The sequence below is a fragment of the Oryzias latipes genome, chromosome 7 (genome assembly GCF_053564925.1).
Source record: "Oryzias latipes strain Hd-rR chromosome 7, Olatipes_Hd-rR_3.1".
NCBI classification, from domain to species: domain Eukaryota; kingdom Metazoa; phylum Chordata; class Actinopteri; order Beloniformes; family Adrianichthyidae; genus Oryzias; species Oryzias latipes.
This window is the reverse complement of record NC_136243.1, coordinates 15,668,029-15,694,386: the sequence shown is the minus strand read 5'-3', so window position 1 is coordinate 15,694,386 and position 26,358 is coordinate 15,668,029. Positions and strand designations below refer to the sequence as shown.

General features: G+C 37.9%; 3 protein-coding genes across 7 annotated transcripts; 2 read left to right on the top strand and 1 right to left on the bottom strand.

Annotated features, from left to right (window-relative positions):
- Positions 1-12,696: 12,696 nt before the first annotated feature.
- Positions 12,697-15,312, bottom strand: slc16a7 (solute carrier family 16 member 7). 3 transcript variants are annotated; one of them, XM_004070931.5, is made up of 5 exons: positions 15,195-15,312; positions 14,898-15,128; positions 14,668-14,811; positions 13,238-14,098; positions 12,697-13,163 (listed from the first exon to the last, which is right to left on the bottom strand). In XM_004070931.5, exons 2-5 carry the CDS (start codon positions 15,112-15,114, stop codon positions 12,958-12,960), a joined length of 1,428 nt encoding a protein of 475 aa, XP_004070979.1. In that variant the 5' UTR covers positions 15,115-15,128; positions 15,195-15,312; the 3' UTR covers positions 12,697-12,957. The 3 variants fall into 3 exon arrangements, with proteins under 3 accessions (XP_004070979.1, XP_078806459.1, XP_078806460.1); XM_078950333.1 differs by having other exon boundaries at positions 15,222-15,304; XM_078950334.1 differs by having other exon boundaries at positions 12,731-13,163; positions 13,238-13,856; positions 14,744-14,811.
- A 916-nt stretch (positions 15,313-16,228) lies between these two features.
- LOC101163250 (uncharacterized) lies at positions 16,229-18,862 on the top strand. The gene is made up of 3 exons (XM_004070832.5): positions 16,229-16,505; positions 18,178-18,366; positions 18,459-18,862. Exons 1-3 carry the CDS (start codon positions 16,356-16,358, stop codon positions 18,651-18,653), a joined length of 534 nt encoding a protein of 177 aa, XP_004070880.1. The 5' UTR covers positions 16,229-16,355; the 3' UTR covers positions 18,654-18,862.
- Positions 18,863-19,618: 756 nt separating this feature from the next.
- Positions 19,619-25,959, top strand: LOC101163951 (calcium-independent phospholipase A2-gamma). Of its 3 annotated transcripts, none has more exons than XM_078950331.1 (10): positions 19,619-19,768; positions 21,226-21,978; positions 22,526-22,579; positions 22,685-22,837; positions 22,935-23,092; positions 23,347-23,441; positions 23,512-23,683; positions 23,795-23,852; positions 24,491-24,685; positions 24,833-25,959. In XM_078950331.1, exons 4-10 carry the CDS (start codon positions 22,757-22,759, stop codon positions 25,289-25,291), a joined length of 1,218 nt encoding a protein of 405 aa, XP_078806457.1. In that variant the 5' UTR covers positions 19,619-19,768; positions 21,226-21,978; positions 22,526-22,579; positions 22,685-22,756; the 3' UTR covers positions 25,292-25,959. The 3 variants fall into 3 exon arrangements, with proteins under 3 accessions (XP_078806457.1, XP_078806458.1, XP_011491970.1); XM_078950332.1 differs by having other exon boundaries at positions 19,630-19,768; positions 22,512-22,579; XM_011493668.4 differs by having other exon boundaries at positions 19,630-19,768; positions 21,226-22,579.
- The last annotated feature ends 399 nt before the right edge of the window (positions 25,960-26,358 follow it).

Here is a 26,358-nt window from a genome sequence, read left to right as displayed (position 1 = left end):
TGGCACATCCCACATATGCTGCCTCTTACTTTGTCTCAAAGCTCCTCTCGCTGAAGGACTCTTCAGACCAACAGTAATCATCCTGTTTAGACAGCCAAGAGAGCTGCTTTTCGAAAAGCTGCATTGTTTAATGCGGCCCATGTTTGCAATCATGCTCTTCACTATTTCATAATGAGGTTAATTTCAGGTCTTTTGTGTATATTTTTCTTTTTTCATGCATAATTATCCCACAGAAGAGGGGAAAAATTTTCAAGTTTTAATTTCAACACTGCTTCTTTTGTTATTTTTCTAAAAACTGTAAATTGATTGGCCTACCTTTGTTGTTGTTATTAAGATTAAAACCGTTTTGTTGCAAAGGTTATTTTTTTTCATCTTACTGACCTTTAAAATGACATGTTTTGTTCTTTTACAAATTAGTCAGAAGTCTGGAGGAATGTGTTTATATGTTTTACAAATCATAAATAGTTGCACATTCTCTCACACACACACTATTAAAGAGTAATATTTCATCTTTGTTTGAAAGCCTTTTCTTTTTGGTCCCAGTCTTTTTAGACCAAACAGTTCAAGAGCTTCACTTTGGAAACTGAGGTCCCTGAAGGACAAACCATCTTCAAAAGCTTTTTTACTCTGTGTTTATGCCAGGTAGAATCTGTGAAGTGGTAAGACTATAGAAGTAAACAAATCAAAAACTAAAGCTTACTTTTGTGCATATTGATTGAATTCATATTTATTTCAATTAGCAATTCTAAATCCCTAATAGTCACTGAAATCAGTAACAGTGCAAATGATGACATAACAGTTTGTTTTGTTTGGCACTTTTGTGCAGTGAAGACTTCATTTTAAGAAGCATCATACAAAAACCTCGAGGTCAGGGCTTTTAAATCACAGTCCTTTGTATACGGTTTTATAGTTGAGGAGTTCAAATTTAGAACAAGAATGATACTGAAAGGGGATTCTTCCTAGTAGAAAACAACAATGGAGAAATCAATAGCAAACTAAATCAGTTAGCAAATGGAAAAAGAACCATGTTAAATATTAAATGAGATTGAATAGATTGAAATTTTACTATTGTTGTAAAACAAAGAAAAACATGAAAAGCCTAATTGCATATATTTAAAGTCTAAATTACATAAATTATTCAGGTCTTGCAGGTTTTAGGCTAATTCCTCTATCCTATCAAAGAATATGCATGTTTGCAGAACACAAAATTTACCAGATTATAGAACATATTATAGAACATATCTTCCTGCATGTTTCGTTTACGTAAGAAGGGACTTTAAAACATCCTGACTGTGACCTTTCTGTGTGGAGTTTGCATGTTCTTCCAAGCAAGCGTGTTCTTTTTTTTTAGATTTTTTTAGGCACTTCCTCCCACAGTCCAAAAACGTGCATCACAGATTCATTGCTCATTCTAATTTCTCCATAGGTGTGGATGTGAGTGGCTCCAGCTACCCTGAGACCCTGAAAGGCGTTTTGCAAGTTTAGAAAATCGATGGATGGGATGGAAAGTCAACGGTGGAGCTGATGCTAAAAAAATATTTTTTGCACTGTCTCAACACTGATGGATATTCAATTATGTTTTGAATATCTCTATTAATATTAATCAGTAAACTGGATTTCTCATCAAGGAGCATAGTAACTTTTTCATGCAACCACAAACAGCACATTCGTCTTATGTGATCACGGTGTGGGCTGGATTAAGTAGCCCTGTTGAAAGGCAAAAACTCAATGTAGTATTGAACTGCAGACAAGCTGCTTTCAGTTGTAGCTTTTGATGGAGGAAACGGTGTTTCCTTTTAGCACAGGGGTATGACTTAGCGCACCTTAAGCGCAGCATTGCTACATATCTTTCTAATGGAAAGACAAAGTGCTTTAATAGCAGTTTAATTGAAAAGGTATGAGTGACTAGATTTAAGCTATCGGTTCTGATTGATGCTAAACTCCAAAAGTAAAGGAAGACATAACACATTTGTTTATTAGCCTCTCAGTCTCCGTAACACATCCAATCCATCACTACGGAACAACCTCATGAATACATTATAATACATTAAAGCTGACTGACTGCGCAGGAGTCACTTTATGAGTTGTGCTGTTTGTCATCAGATTTATTTCTCCACACATACTTTTCAAAATCATATCAGAGTTTTTGGCCAAAATCGCTTTTAATCTTTGATCTAAAGTTATTTTTCAAGAACAAACGTTCAAAACTGACATCAAAACAGGCAAAACACATGTTATTTGATAAGTGATTGCTAAAGTTGTTAGGTCTGTCATGATTGGATTTGGGGGACAGCAAAGATAAATGGCGTCTTTGCTGAAGTGCAGCACAACTGCTGCTAAGTTCAAATAGAAAGAAATCAGGAAAATGTTTTACTTGACATAAAGTCAGAAAACAATAAATTAGTCACACCATACATTAATAACTAAAGAAACCACCATCAAAAATGTAAAATTCTTCGTTTTGTAAGTGGAGTTAACACTGCATTTAGATTACCTGGAAAAAAAATGCAACATTTCCACATCAATGAGCTGTTGATCCGATTCGAAAGAGCTTAAAAGAGAACAACAAAGAATAAACGTAACTTTTTGTGCAAATGGGCAACTCTCAAACTTTAAAGACAGTTTTTCTGTTTATTTTTTGTTTATCTTGAGCCTATTTACTAAACCGGTTCTTATTTAATGTCAATGATCTTTTCTGATCAGATAAAATCCTGACAGTTGTGCTGCAGATGTACCTGAGTTAAAACTCAAAGCATGCTAGTGCAAGTCTACTGAAGTTTTAGTGATATACCCACTGCACCACAGCCTGGAAAACATAATCAGAACAGTAAAAACACAACAGTAAAAACAGCCATGCATAGTAAGTGCAACATGTTTTTACTTTCCAGTAAAATTCCATTAAAGAGACGACTGAACTTTAAACATATCCATTTATTTAAATCGGATGAGAAAGTCTCTTTCAGTGCTTTTACCTGTCGTTTTGCATTTACAATAATGTGCATCAATCACAAAGAAGCCATCTTTCACTTGGGTCCAGTTTCAGCTGGTTGTAAACGGAAAGGAGCCATAAATCAATGGTCCCAAATGATCCCAAAAATCACAACCCAAAGCTACACTGCAAAAACAGGGCCCTTAGAAACATGCAAAATATCTGCCAATGGGGTAAGAAAAGTGGTTTCATCAAGATTTCTTATTTTAGGAAAAAAATCTGATCACTAAGATGTGTTTTCTGAAACAAAGGTTATTTTGCTATTGATAAACTTAATGCGGTTATTGTTATTTTTTTGTATGACAATAAATAAGATAGTTTTCTTGAAACAAATGCATGACAGTCTGTTTGTCTTTAGGAGGCAGAGGTTTTTCACTGTTATCTCAAATTTCAGATCAGCTTTCATGCTCAGAACGAACTCTTTCAAGAATTTTTTATTGCAATAACATTCCCTTTCAGAGAGACTTTTTGTCTTTTCCAAAAATTTAAATATACTGTGATCAACAGTAATATAAAGTTTTACAAACACTTGTATGTTTTAAGTGTCTTCAATAAATCTCTAACAGGCAAACATAGACTTTTCCAGAATTATGTTTTAAGTAAACCCCAAGAAAAAAAAATCCTAAATTGTAAAAGTAAGCTTCTTTTATTTCTGATTATGTTTACAGGTCAGTGTTTTTGCACTGGTGTGTAACTTTATTTTTTTATTAAAACAGCGTTTATGTTCTAACTAGAACTTAAAATGCTCCTCTATAATGAAATGGGTATGAAGTTGTATTTCCAACCAAATTGTTGACTTTACTTGATTTAGAAAAAAGCAAATGATTTTATCTTGGTTTACAAGCATAAAACAAGATGCCTTAGGTTACTATGTTTCGCCCATTATAAACATGTTACTGCGACCCCAATAAAATCTTGAAAAGAAAAGAAATGCAGACTTGTTTTGCAGACTTGTTTACAGGTTACATGTCTTGTGCGGCTCACAACAGCATCCTCGAATTTTCTCCTCGGAGATTCAAAAAGGTCCCTTTAAAAGATGTTTCATTGACTTGTCCATATGGTTTATAGGTTTCTAAATGGCTCCACCTCTAGTTAGTGAAAGAATGGGAATTTAATCACACACCTTTGGCAGGCCATACTGAAGCAAAGCAGCTGTGACAGTCAACAGCCTCATCATGTCAGCCAGACTGTCCTTGAAACACAAAGAACTTCAGAGAACACTGTTTCACTTCAGCCAGAGAAGCGCTCATTCAAACTTGCACAGGCCACTGTCCTCAAAACCTTTTCAGCATAGACAACCGTTGATTAAAAGACATAAAGCATTCTGCTTTTCAGAATAAGCTCCAAGGGAAGCTGCCATGGCCACTGATACCTGCTCATTGACAATTCCATTCCAGAACAATCACAATTTTTTTATATGGATCCTCTCCAGTAATCTGCAAATGACACAGTTTAATAGCAATCCAGGTATAATAACATTCCTTGTGTATAATTACACACACGCTACGAACGAATCAGGTACTGTATACGGGTTTGCAGGCGATTTGCCCCGTCATGTTTCATCCTGGTTCTCATTTTGAAGCATGGACAAGCCGACACGCCTCACTTGCTCTTGTAATTATTTTCACTCTTCTTTGCTTTCAGTGCCCACTCTCTCTGTCAGGCTGGGTGTCGATCTCTTTGGACATGCTGCTGGAATGCTTATTACAGGGGTCTGTAGATGAGGAATGGGAACCGTGCCTCTCATTCAATTCAGTTTTCCAAATCATCACTGAGGAATTAAATAAAATTTCACAATTTTATCTCTCGCTTGAAACTGGCCGCTCAAGTGATTATCCAGATAGACTGATAACAGAACCCATTTACGTTTTTTAACCACATTCTATAGATTACATCTGAGTGCTTACGTGTACGATGTGTAGAGGCTGGTTTATATCAGGTCCTCTGCTGAAGACATCAAACGTGCCCATATGGCAGTGTAATTCAGAGTGATATTCAAAGGATGGACTCCAGTTTGTCTGAAAATCCTTGTGTTCTTTCTGTATTATGCACAAAACATCACTACTGTCCCCAGACATGCCAGCTTTACTGGTTGTCTGTGTTCAAAAGATAAAGTGGAACAATGGTTCTAATAAGCTCCAGAGAGTCTCCCCAACCGGGCTTTTCGGCATGCGCATTTGTTCTCACAAAGGCTAAATGTATTTTGAGTGGCAGATTAAGGATACTGGTCAGAGACTCTGCATTGTTAACTGAGAAAAGTGGGCTAAATGTGTATTTGGATGATAATTCATACATTCTTAGGCTTGACGGAAGACAAAAAGGGGGCTCTGTTCTTGCTTTTGAGAAATGTGTTTCGCAGATTGGTAATTATGGCTAACATAATCTCATTAAGCCTTGCTGCTTTGCGAATCAATTTCTTATACAAACATTAGCCATGATTGAGTCGTTTAGGGATTTATTTTCTTCTATTGTCTATGCTAAAAAAAAGTCCATCTTCATAAGAGCTATGTTGTTTCCCTTTTGTGCTGCACAAGGAAATCTTATGTCGAGCAGCAGCAGCAGCCCAGCTTGATTTCGTGTAATTTTAAGATTTTAAAACTTGTGGTTTAATTAAGACATTTGCACTTGTATTTTCTTCAAGCATCCTTCAATACAACTTCCATACAAGTGTTCTTAGTTCAGTACGTAACAAGTGCTACCGCAAACACTGGAACAATGTGAAGTGGGTCTCCGGCTGTGACAAACCTGCAGATGATTACGATGCTGCTCAGCTGCACAGAGCTTTCAAGAAAATTCCATATACAGTCTTCTGTTGCCGGTCTTTCATTTTGATTTTTAGTGCATCATTTTGGTTAAAAGAAGCAACTGAATTAAAAAAAAGAGATAAGAATTACCAACAAACAAACAGACACCAACTGCTCAGCAGCAAGCAGTCTGGTAATCAGACAGGCATAGTTAATTATTTAAAAGGTTATACGCTGTGCTCAATGGCTTCAGAAGTCAGAAAAATATCCTACTTGTTTATTTTCTTTGAGAAATTGGGAAAAAAAGATGTAAATGCTCAGAAAAATATTAGAAAGAGAAATTCTTTAAAAGGTTTGTTGGGTTCAACATATAATTTGGCAGGACATTACCAAAAACCGAAAAGTGCTGTAAGTTTGTTTAACTGTATTGACTGAAAAGAAACAAACATATCATGGGCCTGGTCTAAGAAGTACATTTTGTTAGTGTTATTTTCTGATGATGCAAGTAGCAGCCATATTGAAATCCTGAGGTTGGATCCATTGCTCTAATTTTTTTCTTGTTTAAAAGACAATCTAAGGGAATGTCTATTAATTTCCTAAAACAACTCAAAAACCTTTTAACTTCTAAGAACAGACTAAAAGTTCAGTAAAATGCTCAAGGAAAAGGCTGCCTGACTATAATCGATTTGCTTCACACTATGGTTAGTTTTCTCAGATAACTCATCCACTTGTCTTGCATTCACACTGCACGTTCAAGAACTAGCTTTTAGCGCCATACTGAACATGTGTTTAGTATATGGTGTTGACACTGGACTGTTGCTACCCGATACTACCGCAGAGTTTGAAGAGGCTTTGTGCGAATTGTTGAAGTGGTGCAAATCTCCCGAATTTAGGCTTTTCCTTTCACAGCTACAGTATATACCAAAATATGAAAGATTTAGTGCCATATAATTACAGCCGGGCACAAACTGCAATTATCAATTTCTTCTCCATGATCACTTTTCAAACGGTTGGCTCCTCCGTGAATCAAAGAGGATACCGTCCGTACGTCACCACCACATCTGAACGTAAATCAGCTGATTCTGTGCAGCTTCATTCACAATGGTCACGTTAAAGGTCGAATACTTACAGCGTGTCAAGTAGCGTGTGCTATTTAGATGTTGTCTCCAAGATCTCCAGTGTTAAAGGGTTAAACTCTGATTTTATCGTGCTTTGTTTTCTGGTCAGCGCTCCTTTTGGGAACCACCACACTCAGATCAGCAGCTCTTGTCACTGGGTTTGAAAAAAAATAAAGTGTGTGAAAATTTGGGTTATTGATTCATTTCACAAATGGAATTGGATATATTAAAATTCTTTGAAAGTGTTCCAAACCTGATTAAATATTCATAACTTGCTGTTTTTCCTGTGGACATATTAATTCAATTCAATTTTATTTATATAGCCCAAATGCACAACAACAGTCGTCCCAGAACTCTTAGAGAAGAATTAGCTTATCTAACTCTACAACTACATATTTAAAGTCCAGCAAATGATCTTCATTCAGATTAAGTTGGGGGACGGCTGGGGGCGCGAGACGAGCCGGAGATATTAGTGACCAACTACTTCAAATTCAAAAGGATTTTCAGAAATGTATAATATCAAGACCATTATTCAGACAAGTGCAGCAAGTAAGACCTCCATGGCTGTTTTTCTGAAGTTTCATTGCCCAGCTTGCATGATTTCTAAATAAACATTGCAACGATAGAGACACACATGCTTCAGTTTAGAAGTTTCAGTGCACCTTTACGAAAGCCCCTAATTTATCAGCACATGTTGGTGGCTCCCCCATCTCTCCCTCCCCTCCTATAAAGAGTCTGATGTCGTTCTTGACAGCACACTTTCTTTCCCTGCACATATTAATAGCATTACTCGGTCCGCTTACTTCCACCTCTGTAACATTATTCGACTGAGACCCTCCCTCACCTCCCAGTCTGCTGCCATTATGGTTCACAATCTTGTCACATCCCGACTCGACTCCTGCAGCTCCTTGCTGTTTGGTCTACCCCAGAAAACTCTCCGTAAACGTCAACTTGTTCAAATCTCAGTGTTAGAAGAAGAACCCTGTCCACCCAACCCATAACACCTGTTCTACAGCAACTCTTCTGGCTCCCAATCACATCCCGCATTCAGTACAAAATTGTTTGCATGTTCTCCCCGTGCAAGTGAGAGTTTTCAGCTTCCTACTGCAGTTCAAAAACATGCTTTATAGGTTGATTGACGATGCCAAATGATCTCTAAGTGTGCATGTTAATGTGCGGTTGTATGGCCCTGCAACAAACTGGTGACCTCGTGTAACCTGCCTTTTACCCAACAGTGGTGGGTACAGAGGCTACAGCAATATCATGACCCCAAAAGGATCATCCTTTTTTTTTTACTATTTTAACTGTATGGTGACGTTGTGGGTTTAAAAGGCACTTTATAAATAAATATCATAACCGTAATAATAATTGCAAAGACTTTTTTATTTTTTATTGGTAAAGTAGGCTTATCTGGATCTGTTCAATTGTGTGGAGCAGCTGTACAAATGAAAATGGTTTTACGCTGGTATTTTGACCTTAAATGCAATTAGAATAAATGGTCATCTTTAGAATCAGATGTCTGCTAAATCTGTCTTTTTAAAGACCCTTCACTGACAGCGCGACATAAGAGATTGTTGAGCAATAATGCTGAAGGGTGAAGCGTCAGATGGAGTCGAACACAAGTCCTTCACCTGACGGAGCTCAACAGCCATCCAGTGTATCTGATAAAACCCTGATATTGTTCTCCTCCTAGCTTACTAACGGGTCCTTTCCTGTTGCTACGGGTAACCATACCTTGTCATTTGCCTATTAAGTAGTTTGCCAAAAGACTGCTCTGAGTCTTATGTATTGAATATGCCTTTATGATTTTCTCACTATTTTACTTGCAGAAATTGGATTCAGTTGCATGAAATGATATTGGAAGAAACAAAAATGAATCGCTTATGATCTAATTATAAAGTTAGAAATCCGACTTTGTTAAAACAAAGAAAAACTTTTCATTTTGGCTCTCACACACATCAAACAATCAAGATTTTTGTTGTCTAAACTTGGAAGTTTGACCAAGATCTTTTTTTTTCAGGGATAAAAATAAATAAACATCTTAATTTAATTTTGAACTTGACATCCTTTGTCAAAATAATTTCTCATCAAATTCAGTGATTGGTCCTGTGTCATCAGAACAATCACGTTCTCTATTTTAGAGATTTTTCCAGCACTCTTCCCTGTCAGCAGAAATACATGCACTTCAGATCACTCCATAGTATTTTTCTCTATCTCAAAGCTAAAAGAAAGAGTGGCTTTGAAGTCATGGACTCCCTCTGAAGGACACCGCCGATACATTTTAACCTAGTTTAGTATTTGTGATTATTATTTTTATATTGAGTGTCTGCTTGCTTTTGCTTTTATTTATTCCCTCTAGCAAAGCAGAGCGTGGTCGAAGTTACGTCTGTGCTATATTTAAATATAAACTCTGCTTTCTGTCTCGTGTGCTTCTATTCCACACAGCTTTCAAATACCAACATATTTGAAATTTTTATTTTAGCTGCGGATGTGAGATCAAAATGTGCACCATGAAGAGTTCTTTTTTTTTGCGTTCAATAAATGACAAGTATTTGACTTTTTCACCTTACTGAAAAATGTGCATGCTTGGTTATTTAGCAGTGTCACGGTAAACAGTTCACTCCGTGTTTCTGTTTGAATCTCTCGTATAATCAGCCATCCGAGTGTTCTGTAGAACAAAATACTTTTATCTGATGCTCACCACCCTCAGGGGATTTTAAAGAGAGCAACATCAAGACTTCTTTCTCTGTTTTAGCCATCTTTCTTTTCCCAGTGTTGGAAAAAAATCACATTTTTCAAAATCTTGAAAGATACGGATTATCTCTGTCCACAAGAATATCAAGGTGATCATCTTCTGCGGCGCTTAGAGTTGCAGTAGCAAAGATATTGATTTTAAAGGGAGGAAGGAGGGTGCTCTGTGTTTTGTTTTCATCAAATGATCTCAGTAAATCCTGTTCTATCTGGGAAGACAGACACGCTGAAGACATGGTGTGTGTTGTCTGAGGAGGGGATGATTGAGTCCTTCAGGGTTCTGGTGCCGTTGCTCCTCTGTTTGCTGGAACATGTCCTGGCTATCTGGGTTTATTTCCAACAAGTGATGTGTCATTAATAGCAGCATCCAAGGGGCCTCTGCAAGTCTGCTGCTATTCACATATCATCGCTCTCCCTCCAAGAGTAAACATTGTGTCGACAGATTAGTTCTGCAGCCGTGGATAAAGAAGATTAGCAGAGATTATTGAGAAACATGTTGAATTAACCAGACAGTTTGACTTTTTTTTTTTTTCAATACTAAGATCCCAGCAGTGGATGCAGCTAAACTTGTGTTGAACCAGCGGTATGGTTTTAACAGCATGCCTCAGCAGGCAGGCATTTATTATTGGGATTAGAGAAACAGCCGATTGGATTGAATATTCTTGCTTCCAATTAAGGTCAGATTTACCAACATCAGTTGCAGTTCATCCCAGTGCTTTTGCTCAGGCTGTTCAGTGAAGAAATAATGGTTGGTCAGAATCCCCTTTAGGAGATTCCCTCCAGCTCTCACTTTTCATGCACTCATTCAACGTTTCACTCCACAAGGCAAATTCCCATTTTTGACGTATATTAAATTAGCTTGGAATCAATCAATTTAATCATCAGTCTTACTACATTTTTTTTGTTGCTATTTTTTAACAGCTGTACTTTACTGAGCAAACGTCTCAAGGTGCCCTCAATTTGTTTTTTCTGCTTTCCGAGGAGCCAGACTCTTTTTTTCCAGTGTTTCCAAGTAATAATTCCCCAAACCCTCTTGAGGAATTTTGAAGAGTTTGTTTGAGTTCTATTCATTTTCAATCCTTTTGTTGTACTTGAGCATCTGCAAAGGATTTAAAATTGCTCTTTGCTAAATCTTCTATTTGGATGCAGCGCTGGTGCATCTTTTCTGTTTGTTTTGCCATTATTATCTTGAATTATTCAGAGGTCAGTGCTAATCTATTGCCAATATCTCAAAATTGCCCCACACACTTGTAAAAGGGATTCATAAATTAAAATCTTCTTGTTGAACTCTGGTAGGTACATGGAAAAATGTATTTTCTTTACGAAAGTACATCTCTGAATTGTATGCAGAACCTCAGTTTTCACATTTAATTTAACTGTGATGTAGCTAATAGGTCTAAAGACAGACATTGACGTAATTCTTTTTAATAAGTCAGCTGTGTGTGGAAGGAATAAAATAAAAAATTAAATAGCTGCAGAATTTTGTGAATTTTTCTCTTCTGAAGTGTCAGATGAAATGCTTTTAAAATGAGGCGGAGCTTGATATTTCTGCAGATATTATTTGGATATAAGTAAAATTATTAGATGTAAAATGTTTTTTATAGTCTTTCTTATAGTCGTTATTTTGTTTTTTGGGCTAAAAAAGTCAAGTGTTCATCCACATAATGCATTTTTGCTTTCATAAAACCTGAAACGTTTACATCATGTGACTGGAATGAAACTGATTTTGTTTCTTTTCCAGCAAGACCCCGTCCCCCCTTTCTGAAAATGTCTGAAACTTTTTATTTACATTTATTAGAAAAGAACAGTAAAATATAACACATTCAAGCATATTACTATTGTGTGTTAGCATAGGAGAGTTGTGTTGTTTTTATTTTGCTACGCATCATTTTGTAAAATACTTGCAAATCCTGTAAAAGGAGGGCAAGGTCATATTAGTAATAAAATCCAGCTGATTAAATAAGACAGCAGCAAACTGGAGAAAAAAAACTAAGGTTTACTTAAAAGATGGCGTATTCAGAGAATTTGTCTTTTTCTTCTTTTTCTATGTTTAAAAGTCTCTGCAAATGGCTCCCTGATATAAACCACCGTTTCACTAATCCCACTGAACTGAATGAAACTGAATAGAAACCCTCTTGCATCTGTATCAAATCGACCAAACTGGCTCATTTGTGAACCAGTGGATGTTTAGATGATTGAAATCAAATCCAAACAGAGGACCATCCATCCATGAAAGAGAGTCTCGCACCTTTATCTGAGTGTATGAATAAATGTATTGATTTGCTTGTATGAGCGACTTACTCCACCTAAAAAGGAACTCAATAAAAACCTCACGGGGACACGATAAGGATGGACTAATAAGACCTAAATCCGTAACGACAGAAATGCTTTGTTTTCTAAATGGTTCAGCTGTGAATCTTGCGTGCAGCGTGATGACAGAAAAATACTGCAGTCTCATCGTGGGTGAATAGAGAGGATTAAATGAAATAAGATGTGACCTTCCTTAAGATCTCATTTTTTTTTTGTGTCTGTCCTTCCAGGCATTTTTTTTTGTCTGCAGTGTGGAAAATGAGCCTGTCTCAACAGCCTTCATGACAGCAATTTACCGCTCATTAAACATACACAAACCACTAAAACCCAGAACGCCACTGTTTCAGCAGGTCAGTTAATCTATATTATGTTTGATAGTTTTTCTGTCAGTGATCCTAAAATGAATCAGTGATATACACTCAAACCCGTGTTCAGACGTAACTGTTCTCCATTCACTCAAAAGTTTAGCCTGCTTCTTTATCTGTATACTGAACTTTGAGAGCCGCACTAAAGCAAAGCTGACAGCAACAGATTCTAAAGACACAAATGACAAGTTTTACTGCAAGAAGGATGAATAATTCTGTTTTTTAGCACTGAATTTTAACTTTATTTGCAGAAGAAGGGGGGTCTGTGAGTGTCTAGATTTGGCCTCCAGGTTTAAACTGAAAAGTACTTTGAGTTTTTACATCATAGGGTTCAATGCCATCTAGTGGTTAGAGAATAACCAAGAGACCAGGAAACAATGAGCTCTTTCTGAAATGACAAATCAACACACAACCATAGCTTGTTCAAAATTTTTTCGATAATTTTTATTAAAAAAAAAAAACAATCAATTTGTACTCTCATGATAAAATGAACTGAACAAATGTAAAACTATAGTAAACAAACAGAAAGATGCAGATCGGAAAGAAAAAAAAAAATCCCAAAAACCTTATTAAAGTCCTGTATTTATCTGTATGTATTATAATTTATAATAGCTGCTATTTTATGTAAAGGCAGGACAAGTTTTACTGCCTTGCTAAAAGGAAAATTATAACTAACAGGTTCATTTACTTGCTTCATCGTTCGTTTTGAGCTCCACGGTCTCTCCAGGTCTCCTCGTCTCCACTGCAGCCTCAGGCTTTTGCTCCTCTTTCAGCTTCTTATAGTTGAAATAATGCATGATGAAGAAAAACAAGCCAGGTGCTAGCATTAACACGCCGCATGTCACGTACAAGTATTTGTACTCCCCAAAAGTATCAACCAGAGCTCCTGAAAGAAAAATGTCCATATTTTGGGTAAAAAGATTAGTCATGAATGCAGCAGCATTTACAACTTAGACAGACCTAACATCGGGGGCCCAAGAAGTACTGGTCCACACTCAATGATGGTGACGAGACCGAGTGCACTGGAGAAGCGAGGCGCTCCAACTAAGTCCATCAGAACTTCAAACAGCAGAGCCGAGACCATCCCAAATCCCACTCCAAAGAAAACAGCGTACACAACCAGTCCACTGTATCCAGATGCCAATGGGAACAGCAGGTGACAAATGCCGTTGTAGGAAACAGCAAAACTAAAAAAATACTGAATTTTTGGTCTGATCCTCCTGGTATTGCCAAGGAAACCAGTGAATGGTCTAATGAACATGTCCACCAGAGCAAAGATGGTGAGCAAGAAAGCTGCAGAATATTCATCGATCCCTTGGTGTTTGGCGTACGGAGCCAGAAAAACCACAGGTGCAAAAAAGCCAAAAAACATGACTACATTCCCAGTGAGATAAATCAGAAAGCCCCGGTGCTTAAAAAGAGAGAAGTCTGCCAGTTTGGAAGCCTGGCTCGGACCTTTGCCTTCATGCCGACGCTCTTCAGGGTCAGAATCGGCCGTCTGCATGCTGGCGTCTGCAGCGGCACCTTCATCCACTGCTTTGTTGAACTTTGGTAAGGGGCTGCTGGGTTTGGATGCAACCTGTTTGTGGACAGGCCTCATCAGAGCTCCAGCTACACAGCAGTTTAACACAATAGATCCCAGAATGAGGAAACTTCCCCTCCAGCCATAAGAATCAAAAAGGAACTGGTTGAGAGGAGCCAGGATGGAAAGAAAAACGGGGCTTCCTGTCATGGCAAGTCCATTTGCCAGAGGCCTTTTGGCCTGGAAGTAAGTGCCTATGATTGTCAGAGCTGGCTGAAGGTTGAAGGCAAGACCGAAACCTGCTCAAATGAAAACACAAAGCCAAAAATTATTATAGTGCTTTCTTAATCATTTTAAGTTGTTCTTATTTTACATTTTTTATCTCTAATTATTTTGTTTATTTATTTATCAGCCTGTCTTGTTCCAGTGTGCCACATTTCATAAAAAGGCGTTTATTTTCACATTTTACTTTCCTTTTTTTTTAAAGAATTGTATCCATTTATTTCTTTTTTTTTCTGTTTTAGTGTTTGCAGTGTGTAACCTCTTATCATGATGAATAGAAGAGTAGCAGAACAAGTAAGGGATATTTTGGGTTGCTAATATGAGGATGGGCTGTTAACGATGAAGCTGAAAGATCTAAAACTTTGCTCAGTAGGGGTTGTGTGATCATACATTCCAGCATGCATGTGTATGTGATAGTGTCCTGAAGCCTTTGACATTTTTTACAAACACTTTTTTAACGCAACTTCAACGGCAATGAACTGCAATGGCCTCAAAAAAGAGACACGAACAATCGAATTACACTGCCTCTGATACGGTGATTTATGAATGAGTGTGGGTGCTTCTAGATATATGTCACCATATTTACCTCCAATAACCCCCACACAGAGGTACAGATGAATGATAGTGGTGCCAAAAGAAGAAAGCACCATGGCAGCACTTACCATGAGCCCACCAAGCATCACCACTGGTCTGCTGCCATAGCGATTTACAAGTATGCTGCTGACAGGACCTGGAAATGGGACGGAAGTCAATGATTCAGCTGGTTTTTGACTATTTCGTTTCATTGGAAGTTTTGACTTTTGGGCTGCCACTCACCTCCTGCATACATAGATGCCAGCATGACCGAGGACAGCCAAGCAATCTCGCTGTAGGAAACGGAAAAATATTCCTGAATTTCCTTGAAATAGATGGTGAGGGACTTGGGAAACGCATAAGAGAATCCTATGGAGATGAAAGCGGCGACGACGACAGCCCAGCCCCAGCCCCCGTCTGGTGGCTTGTGGGCTAGATTAGTTGCTGCAGCAGGGGGCATGTTCGGTTCACCGTCTGTGGAATGCAAAAAAGTTAACAGAGAATAAACAACCGCATACGTTCAAAACACTTCATACCCACAGTGTTCTATATGCAACTGGAGTTCACCTCAGCGCAGTTGTTCAAAGTGCATTGACCAAGCTGTGAACCCAGCTGCAGTCCTCTGATTGAGGCCTTTAATCCTGTCACGTGTGTGTGCATGAAAAATACCTCAGCCCTTGGACAATAAAAACCCTCCAGGGGCAATTTCATCGGTTTCTCCTTTGATTAAATGACTGCACCAGACATCGGAATTTGGCTTGTTATCTACAGTACTTTGTATGTGATCATAAAACAAATAGGTCATGTGCTGTAAACCTACCATGAGTTTGTGATACCTCCTGGATAAACAAAACGTGTCAAGGGGTTATGCTTAGGTTTTAATCAGACTTGAAACGAGCGCATAGCTCTGTGAAGCCCCCTATAAGAACTGTTTATATTTTCTAATCAAACATTACTCTGGAACATATGATTATCAAAATCACGACATAAAAAAATTAGAAAGGCCTATGTAAAGTGTAAAACATAATAAAAGTTATCTCAAATAAGTTTATAAATTGAGTTTTGTGTTCAATAGAATTTTCCGTTTTTACTGTCACTCAGAGAACTAGCAATTAAGTTTGGATTTAACGAAAAGTAGTTTTGTCAATTTACTAAAATGTGTTGTTAACAATTTACAGATTTATAACTATATCCTTGAGCCAAACTCAGCTTGAGGCTTTGGTTTGTGTCCTTGTAGGTTTTCTTTAAACAAAACATTTTTAGGATTTTATTATGTGTCAAAACATTATTTTTTTTCTTTTAAATCATCCCTCTCTCTTCTTTCTTCTGTTTGATTGAATTGTTGTTTTGTACATGTTGCTAAGGTTTATTCTGTTTCTTTAGTGCAATTTGATTGATCACGGTTTTCAAAATTTGTATTTTTCAAGTCATAAGGTACCGGGCAAAAACAAACAAACAAACAAACAAACAAACTATTTTTACATGACCGCTAAAACCTCTTAGTTAAAAGATAAATGCATTTTCGTTGTTTGCAGTTAGCCTCCTGTCCAGATGGTGGCGGTACTGCGCCCTTGTGCTGTTTGCTAATACAGTCCTAGAAGAAAACATCCGTTTGTGTAACATCAATTTTTCCCCTTACATTAGTGGGGTTGACTCAGACAGGGGTCTAAAATCCTAACTTTAGTGCTTGTCGATGCGGACATGTTTTGTAAATTAAGCGTCAGTTTAGCTGCAGGCTTCGTCAAGTTTCCAACTTGTGTGACATCAAGGACTTTAAGAACAGTGGGACCATCATGTCTCTGCAGACACCAGCAGCATCAGAGTCTTAGCAGCGAGTCTGCAGGTGTCAGGGTGAGCTTCTACTTTCAGAACATTTGTTCATTTATGTTTACATAAGTAGAGTTTCTTGTGGGTCCCATGAATGAGTCAATAAGTTGCCAATTAAAAAACAAAATAAAAAGAAATCTTTAACTAAAAAAAAACAAAAAAACAAAATAAGATTAAGAGGAATTACATATAATTAAGAAATTTAAATTTTAACCGAAATATATATTACAGACTTCATCGACTCTGTGTGTTTTGGTTGTTTTATGAAGAGTAAAATTGCATAAACTGTCAAGATTCAAAACTTTAATTTTATTTAGAAAAACATGTTAAACCTTTAGTGATTTAAACTGAACAAAGTTAGTCCCAAACAAACAAAGTTAGTCCCATACTGTAACAATCTAAAAAATAGCAAATAATTGATATTACAGTACTCGGAACAAATACTCAAGTATTCACGTCTTTTCCATACAGGATTAGCATTTGTGGTCAGGTAAAAATTGTGACGGATTTTTTTAGAAAGGTGATATTTTACTCCTTTTTTGAACTCCTGCTTCTAAAGTGAGGTATTGAATAGTAATGCACTTTTCTTGCTTTATCTTTTCTATCTTCCTCTTTAAATCTTTGTCTTTGTTAGTTTTGCAAATAGATTAAAAAAATTTAAATTAAAAAGTACAATTTTCTTGTAAAAGCATATTTTCAACTAAAATTTTTTGTTAATATTTCTTCAGTTTGAAATAAGATGTTCCCACAATGTGAGAAAAGCAAATTAAAGACAAACATAAAAAAAGGAATCTAAGAAAGATGCATGTATGTATGTGTTACGTCCCTCTTCAGAGAGGAGGGAGAAATGTGTAACGTAAAGAAAATTATGATAACCGGGCGGGGTTAAAGTTGGCCACACAGCCGTTTATTTAGTGACAAATAACACTCATAGGGGACTAAAAGAGAAATAATCAACTCAACACCAAAGGTGCAATAAATAATGGGATAACTTAATTTCTCAGGCTTTAAAGCAAGGCACCAAATTACTCAAAATGCAAACAAAAGACCACAAGAGTAAATGTAACAAAAGGACAAAACCAGAATCAAAGCTAAGGGGGAAACCAGAGGCTTTCAGCCGCCAATGGAGCAGAGGATCCTCGGAGCTTTTAAGCTTCCCTCCAAGCCAGGCGATAGGTAACAGCCTCAATCAGCTCTGCAGAGGGGCAGAGTCAACAGCTGTGCAGGAGCTGGACTTCTACAGGAGCTGAGAACACATATGCATACACACACGCACACACAAGACAAGCAGACAACTACCAGGGGTCGTAACAGTATGCATGCAGATGATTTGAACTAAGGTTGTTTGGCACAGTTGTTGTTGACCTACACTTTTGAAATTACTTGATATCAATGTTTAAAAGCATTCAGATTTTAAAGTGATATATACATGTGCTGTAGGTCTGTACAAGGAGAAATTGATGTTTAATTTGCAAAATAACTAGAAGGCAAAAAGAGATAGAATCAGTATTTTGTTGATATAAAATCAGACATTTTTATTATGTGCCTCAGTTTTATTTCAAGATTATGTATGGTTCAAGTTATAACCTTTTTCCTTGTTGGCTTGTACAATTTTTTTTTGATAAACTATGTTATTTATGCCTAAACTAAATTTCTATAAATTTGCGCTTTAATGGTGTCGTCTGTTCTCCTGCAGGTGTTGTATGATGGACTCTGTCCCATTTGTGTGACAGAGATCCGCTTCCTCCACTTTCTGAATAGAAACCAGGCTGGGAAAGTGGATTTTATCGACATCGCCAAGCCGGGTTATGATGCAGCAAAATACAAGGATGTCACCTATGAGATGGCTATGGAGGAAATGCATGTGATCGATGAGAAAGACGAGGTAAACCCCATGATGTGATTCATCTAAGATTGAATCAGTGTGAGAGTAATGACACAATCTGCTATATCTGTTGAAATGATGCAATTGGCCAGGTTCACCGTGGGGTTCCAGCATTCGCAGTCATGTACGGCGCGGTGGGCCTGAACTGGCTGGCTCGCCTCATGATGTGGTCACCCGTGAGGCCGCTCATGGACAAATCATATGCAGTCTTTGCCAGGAATCGGCTCAAATGGACAGGACGTGGGGATGAATGCACTACTGGTCGCTGTGAAAAGAAAACCAACTGACTGGCAACCACAGAAAATAAAGCATTTGTAATGGCGGTCTAAATACTACAGTCAATTAAAAAGCAACACTGTATGATTTTTTTTTTTTCTAGTATCAACATTTTTTGGTCAGTCATTAAAAGAAATGTAATTATATTATGCATACAACATTTTCTTCATGTACAGCAATTCTCCTTTCAGATGTTTCAAATAAATACTTTCAGTTGATAGTTTCTGGTAGGTGTTTTTCTCAACTCTGCAGCTGACGTATCCTTCAAAGAAAATTCTGGTGGATGACAAACAACCAGATAAATAACATGGAGCTGCAGAAACAGACGCCAATTTTGAAACCAAAGTCTGTGACTGTGAGGGATGGAGGAAGGTTTAGATTTCAGTAAATGTGCCATTTAGAGATAAGACCTAAAGTCACTGAAGCAAATACAGCAATTCCTTTGTCAAGCCCTGAATTTCAAGCAGGTTCTGTCAAAAAGAGGGTAATCAAAAAAGGACTATCGGCAAGCTGCCACTAGATGTCATTATAAGTCCAAAATAATTGTAGCAGGTGAAAAATTGCAGTCATAGAATTGAATGAAATGTCAGCAGTGAATGATCAGATTCTCTTGTCTTTCTATTTTTTAACTCCTCCAAACGAAAAAAAATGAGAAGATTTCCAAATGCTGATAAGTATTTATGTGAACAGACCAGTACAGACTATCGTGTCTTTTTATTACAAGGCTGATTGAGGCTGAACTTTAGAGCATTTTATTTATATATGAATAGATCTTTATATATATATATATATATATATATATATATATATATATATATACATATACCGTTACTGGGGGGGAAATCTGACACGTTTGCACCTTCTGATTCCAGGGAAGTGTGTTTTTATCTGCAATCACCTGACTTCCTGGATGCCACTTTCCCTAATTTTAGACTGGAGCGTGTGTGAAAATATAGTGTCACTCCTGTGAGGTTTTGATGACGCACACTCCCAGTCTGGATCCTCCAATGTGATTACAGCTCTGCATGTGTCACATAAACATCAGACTGAGCCTCTCTTACAGTTTGTAGGCTTGACTTCCTGAGAAAAGGAGTTTGCTGACAGAGGTCATACAAAGATAAAACAGGTAAATCTTATCCATATGATTTTCTAAACACAATTATAGCCAAGAAGTGAGTGCTACTGTAGCAATGACTTGAACCTCACTGTAGGAGAAAGCCATTGTTCAGTTGTGTAACATAGCTGCCTGCCTCTCTTTGTGTGAGGGTTTGAGTACAGACAAGGTCAGATATGTTTTTGCAGTCAATCTGCATCAACAGACAGCTTAAAGGGCCACACAGGTCACATAGATGGAGATGTGTACTGCATTCCAAGCACATGGTGTTCCAGCACTTGAAACCAAAGAAAAATATGTGTTTATGCTCTGATCAGCTGACCTAAAAGACTGCATGCTGTCTGTGTAGCTGTCTGTTTAGCTGTTTGTTTAGCTGTTCAAGGCCAGCTTCATATGATTACTTTTGACAAAACTGTGTAAGTAAAAAATATGTCATTATTTTTAATACATTTTTATTGTAACTATAAGTAACAAATTCACACAGTTTTTTTGCTTTACTTCATGATTTACAAATCTGTTGTGAAACATTACCTCAATATGTATTTCTTTAAATTCCAAAATGAAATAAAATGCTATTTTGTAAGCTTGACTGCAGCAAGATTAACATTTATTTTTTGGTACTTTGGCATCTGTAAGAGTCCAGGCTAATCATACAATCTAAGTTTTACATTCCTCCTACTTTGGACCTTTTTCCAAAGCAGCAATTAGGTTTGTCTCGGTGCATATTTTTCTCAGTAATCCCTATAAACACCTTTTTTTTTGCCTCACTTTAACAGAAATGTGAGGAAAGTGAAAAAAGAAAATACTCCATCATTGTTTTCACTGTATTTAATAAGTTTTTTGCCCTTTGAACAACTTATTATTTTTAAAAGTGCAGACCTCTTTAAAAAAAAAAACAAGATATTTTTCTTTCTTTCTTTCTTTCTTTCTTTCTTTCTTTCTTTCTTTCTTTATTTATTTATTTATTTACTGGTTTTTATCCTAAAAATGAGTGTTAACACAATAAAAACAAGTAAATTTGAAAAGTGTTAAAGGGAAGCTCCTGCTGTAGCACATCAGTTTTTGGACTGCTATGACTTAGTTTCTAAGATTTTTAATGTTTTATTCTCAGAAGTATTTTTTTTCTTTTTCTAAAGTAAAATCTTAGGAAAATGCTCCATCATCAAAAAAGACCAATGTGAAGTTGCTTTCTTGCCAAATAAAAAACTCATAAAAAGTACTCAGTAAATCTTAGGAAATCCCTATGATTCAACTCAGTATGATTTTGATTTGTCATTTGTTTTAACCTCTAAAGTCATATTGACCAAAATATACCAGGAACAAATGTGAGATGATAATGGTAAAGTTTAATAACGCATTACCATTTTGTGTTTACAGGTCAGTAAAAATGTAGAGTAAATAGAAAGTCGATATATTTTGAGCATCTCTCTGAGTCCATTAGGCTCTGATCATTCTTTCCTTTTTTCCAGGCTCCTGTTGAATGGTGTTCTATAATCTATCAGAGTTCTCAAATACATCCAAGTGCTTCTCACCCAGTCAGGCCATTTATAGGTCACTACCTTATCCCCACCATTTGTCTAAGTTCAGGGATGAGAAATCCTTTTTGCTGAGGGAGGCACACAATAAGCCTTCTCAATAAGCCTTCTCAAAGGACCTTTTTCTGGAGCTGCATCTTGTCTGTGCCTTGAATCACAGGAACATTCACAGCTTTAAGATGTGCTAGCACATTTCAAAGTATAAAGCAGACTGATACAAGCTTTTCTTTTTTTTCCCCACTGCCTTAGAAAGTGTACCAAAGAAGTGAGGCGTCACCACAGTGTGCTCCGTTTTTCATCTTATAGAAGTCCTTTCAAACCCAGAGTTGCAATGGGGATTTTTGATGGGGCTTTGAAAGGCTTTCAGCTGAGTTCACTGGGAGGCCGAACATTTCATGAACCAGGGAACATTAGCATCTATTTCAGGAGCCAAAATATGGTTGGATTTGGTGAAAACCAAGAATGTGTTGCTGTCGCACCTCAGTACCTGAGCAGGCGGCAGAGACATCGACACTGTGGTCGCTCTGTCACGGATCAAACGATGACCAACAGCGAGGATGTTGTCCAATCCTTGAAATCTAAAGCCCAAACAAAAAATGTTCAAACAAGTTCCCCAGTTCCAGAAAACTCTGGACAGCAGCTATTTCATATAAGCTCTTTGACAACAAGATTCGGCGAAACCTACAGGTATGTTGCAAATCACATCAACTCCCAATTTTCTCTAGTCTCTGCAAGGGTTCAAAAACAGGAGACCTTTAAAACACAGTGGAAACACGGAAAGAGAAAATCACAGAATATCAGTGATCTGTCTCACGTGAAACTGAATAATGTCTCGAGCAGCTGGGAGGAGGGATACCTTCTATTTGCAAGACACATTAATAATTACTTTGGTGCCAAAGCTACATATGAAGCTCAGAAAAAGGGAGACAAGAACCTCAAGGAAATCAAGAGCTATGAGAAACAGCTCTTTACTAGCTCTAACTCACACAACATTTCAAATCCAAACAACTTTGGGGAGAACAATTTACAGACCGAAGAAACAAAAAAACAGTTTTTTAATAGTCAGGGTCAGTTAAAAAATAACTCCAGAGGAAGTTTCCAGGAAGTGGATCAGAGAAACCTGAAAGCTGCTGGCAGATTAAAGTATCTGTCCATTGCTGAATACCTTCGCTACCCAACAGCTTCCATTCCAAATCTATTGAGCACTTTTCTGAAAACAGACATTTCATCTCAGACTATCAAGCCAAAAACAGCTGTGACCTCACCAAAGTCAACACTTAAGAAATCGGTGAGTAATCCTGTGAAAAGTGATTTTTGTCCATACTGTTCCCTCTGATCTTGAGCAGCGTGTCCATTTTAATCTGCAATTGACTTCCTGGTTGTGATCTTTCAGCTTGTACTAGGTCACAGGCAGGCAGAGGAAACAACATGGCAGCTGATCACAAGTCTGAGACTCGCTCCCTCCATGGAAGCTCTTACTGCCTCTTTAGAGGCACTCAATCAACACCTCATCCTCTTCCCATCATGCAAAGGTTTTATCTGGCAGGTCTGCCTGTAAAAGAAAAAAAAAAAACAAAAAAAAAAAACATTCATGGATAGTGGATGAGCTGCTATAAAATTCTTAAAAATGTTTTTGTTCTCAGGAGAAAGCTACAGTCACTCTGTTGAGACACAGACGAACCTACAAACAAGACGAGAGACTTCAGGCTGCTCTGAGGGAAACCTGTGCTCTCATTGGTTTGGTGGATCCATTACAAAGTTATGGCATCAGAGTGCTCTCAATTGATGGAGGTGGCACACGGTAACTCACACACAAAACTACCTTCACGTGAATAGGTATCAATTAGCATTACATTCTACTAGTAAATAGACTGGTTTAAATCTCTGCTTAGGATCCTTTACGGGAATTTTTAAGGCACTTTTGTTAAATAATTTCCTGAATCTAAAAAAATCTGTCTGAACAGAATGCTCTCTTGTGGTTTCTGTGGTTAGAAATAACAAATGTCGTGTTGTTGACATTTGTTTTACATTGTTTTGCGTCCTTATACTCCCCAGAGGAGTGATTCCTCTGGAAGTGTTAAAGATGTTGGAAGATAAAACTGGTAAAAAGATCCACCAACTGTTTGACTACATTTGTGGAGTGAGCACAGGTAACCAAATGAGCTTTAATGCTTGTTAAGACTTTACTTGTCTGAATTTATTTGTGTCTGTTTGCTCCAGGAGCCATCCTGGCCTTCATGTTGGGTCTGGCTCGCTTTTCTCTGGAGGAATGTGCCGACATGTATCGGGAGATCAGCACCAAAGTCTTTCAGCAAAACCGACTGGTCGGCACAGTGAAGATGGGCTGGAGTCACTCTTACTACAACACTGAAACCTGGGAGAACATTTTGAAGTATGCTCCCAACAGGGTTTAGCTGTGTTTGAGTGATAAATAATTGAACAACATATTTTTTGTAGAAATGGGAACTCTTTTGAATGTTGTTGCTCTTTTGATTCTTTCTAGAAAGGAGCTTGGCAACAGAGTCCTTATTAACACATCCAGAGACCAGCAGAGTCCCAAGGCAAGGATATTACATTTGGTTGCAAGAGTTGATTTGCTGATGAATGAGCTTATTTTAAGAAACCAATATTAATAAATGTATAAGAGAAGTGGATTGAGTGAGTGTGACATCATCCATAGAAAATGCCTCGCTTCATGTTCTAAGAAAAATAAAGTTAAATTCAGAATAGCGATACGCCTGTTGCGAAAACCAGAATCAAGGAACCAGAAATCATCAGGAAATAGTGATTGATCCCATTTGGTCTGAGTCTACATTTCTATGGCAACCACCCTCTCCAATTAGGAGTGAGTTTGTAGGAAGGCCACACCCCTTCCACTGAAAGCGGGCTTGGAAGAATCTGTGAATCAAATATTTTTAATGTTTGATGCTAGACCACATGCTTCTATTGAGGCATCTGACTGGTCAGTTTTTAATTTGAATAACAGTAAAAATACCATGAACGAAAAGTAGGATTAGCAAGAACACGTTACAGAAAAGCAGGAATGGGTATTCTGACAAATATAATGACCGAGTAATAGCTGTTTTTTTCTTAATAGAGGTCTATGGGATTTCGGCTTTTTGGGACCAGCGGGTACTTCCTGTTTGGAACGTCAATCAGTCCAGTTCTCTTATACAGTCAATGGTCATTATCTTTTCAGGTTTCCGCTGTCAGTGCAGTGGTCAACTGGGGTGCCAGTCCGAAAGCATTTGTGTTTCGCAATTATAACCATAAACCGGGCTCTCTGAGCCGCTACACAGGAAGCTCGGGTCACCAGATGTGGCAGGCAGTTCGGGCATCTTCAGCTGCGCCTGGATACTTCCAGGAGTTTACCTTAGAAAGTAACATTCACCAGGTCTGTAAAACACACTTGAATAAAAAATAATGCAAGTGAATGTGGAGACGTTAGCTAAAAGCGGCCGATTTTATTACATTTCATCATGATGAGCACTCATACTGCCACTAACTGACTGACCTCATGCATGTCTCTGTATCTCTGCAGGATGGAGGAATTCTCATGAATAATCCCTGTGCCTTGGCTGTACATGAGAGCCGCTTGTTGTGGCCAAAACATCCTTTCCAGTGTGTATTGTCCCTCGGCACTGGTCGCTATGACAACACTAAGAGAATGCCTGCAACCTCCACAAGCCTGAAAGCTAAAATCACTAATTTTATTAGTAGTGCCACTAATACTGAAGGGGTTCACACTCTCCTAGACGACCTTTTGGCCCCGAATGTCTACTTCCGCTTCAATCCCATGTTGAGTGCAGAGGTGGCGCTTGATGAGAACCGACCAGGGGCCCTGGAGCAGCTTCAAAGAGACACCCAGTACTACCTGGAGAGAAACCAGCTCAAAGCAGCGAAGCTCTGCCTGGTTCTCGGACGAGAGCGCTCCTCAGCCGAAAGGGCCGTTTGCTGGATGAAGGAAAAATCTTGGGAAGTGAGGCATAGATTGATGTAAAACAACAAGTGCTACACATTCAGACAGGAATGCATATTTTGCAAAACCTCCTTCAGGTATTGCCACAATAACAACAAAATAAAAGATACTTGAAGATATGTTACAGAAACCTACTATCTTTTTTTTTTAAAGAAAGCATAATTTATGATATCCAAGTAACAGGAAATAATCTGTTTATCATTCTGCTTATCGGGTGGCCATGGCACAGAGCTAGAGCAGTCGACCTCTTGTTGGAGCTTCACAGGTTCAATTCCCCTTCTGTTTGTACATGTGTTGAAGTGTTCTTGGGCAAGACACTGAACCCCAGAGTGGTTATAGATTGGCGCCAGTGTAAGGTAGCGAATTCACCATTATTTTGCAAATATCTGTGTGCATGGCTGGATGGAGCTGTAACTGTAAAGTGCTTTGGGGCTTCAAGCAATGTAGAAAAGCACTACATAAGTATACGCCTTTTACCATTTGGATAGGTTCTTTCAGAAGAAAAGAAGTTGACAGCAGCTGAAACATCTGCTCCTGACATCCAGTGCTTATGGGATTTTATCCACAATCCAATGCTGTCTTTAGACAATTCATGTTCTGTTGCACTTTATCAAAATTGTATATTTTCAATTGGTTGTATTTATTACTGAATTTGAAGCTATCGTTGAATAAATTATGTTTACTATGAATCTTCTCTTTTTATTTCTCTCAAAGTGATCACGATCTGTCTTTAGAGAGATTAACAAATTGCCACTGACCTTTAGTCACATGAGTGTGATAGGTTAACCCCTGCCCTTGCCCCCCCACACTCCATGTGTTTGGAAGCTGTGCACGCCCTGTCCACAACAGACTGACTTTGTTCCAGACAGAAAGGCTTTGTGAATGATTGTGTGTGTGTTTGTGCCAGCCAGAGTGAGGATGCAGGGTGAGTGACCCACCCCTGTTGCAGTCACTGAAAATCAGAAACAACCCACTTCAAGAAACCCCCCAAATTTCCTAACTTCCTAAAAAAAAGGACTTTGAATAAAGTTAAGTGCTAGCCAGCTATACCTGAACCCTGGAAACAAGGCTGCAACACTGGTCTTCTG

What these genes read in the sequence shown, in the direction of transcription:
- LOC101163951 (XM_011493668.4), top strand. Translation starts at nt 21,623, where the DNA reads ATGGGGATTTTTGATGGGGCTTTGAAAGGCTTTCAGCTGAGTTCACTG. An exon ending in CATTTGTGGAGTGAGCACAG is followed by an intron (nt 23,442 to 23,511) that starts GTAACCAAATGA and finishes TGTTTGCTCCAG; the next exon opens with GAGCCATCCTGGCCTTCATG. An exon ending in ACCTGGGAGAACATTTTGAA is followed by an intron (nt 23,684 to 23,794) that starts GTATGCTCCCAA and finishes GATTCTTTCTAG; the next exon opens with AAAGGAGCTTGGCAACAGAG.
- LOC101163250 (XM_004070832.5), top strand. Translation starts at nt 16,356, where the DNA reads ATGTTTTGTAAATTAAGCGTCAGTTTAGCTGCAGGCTTCGTCAAGTTT. An exon ending in GCGAGTCTGCAGGTGTCAGG is followed by an intron (nt 16,506 to 18,177) that starts GTGAGCTTCTAC and finishes GTTCTCCTGCAG; the next exon opens with GTGTTGTATGATGGACTCTG. An exon ending in TGATCGATGAGAAAGACGAG is followed by an intron (nt 18,367 to 18,458) that starts GTAAACCCCATG and finishes GCAATTGGCCAG; the next exon opens with GTTCACCGTGGGGTTCCAGC.
- slc16a7 (XM_004070931.5), bottom strand. Translation starts at nt 15,114, where the DNA reads ATGCCCCCTGCTGCAGCAACTAATCTAGCCCACAAGCCACCAGACGGG. An exon ending in CTGTGTGGGGGTTATTGGAG is followed by an intron (nt 14,099 to 14,667) that starts GTAAATATGGTG and finishes TCATTTGAGCAG; the next exon opens with GTTTCGGTCTTGCCTTCAAC. An exon ending in TCTTGGGCCCCCGATGTTAG is followed by an intron (nt 13,164 to 13,237) that starts GTCTGTCTAAGT and finishes TTTTTCTTTCAG; the next exon opens with GAGCTCTGGTTGATACTTTT.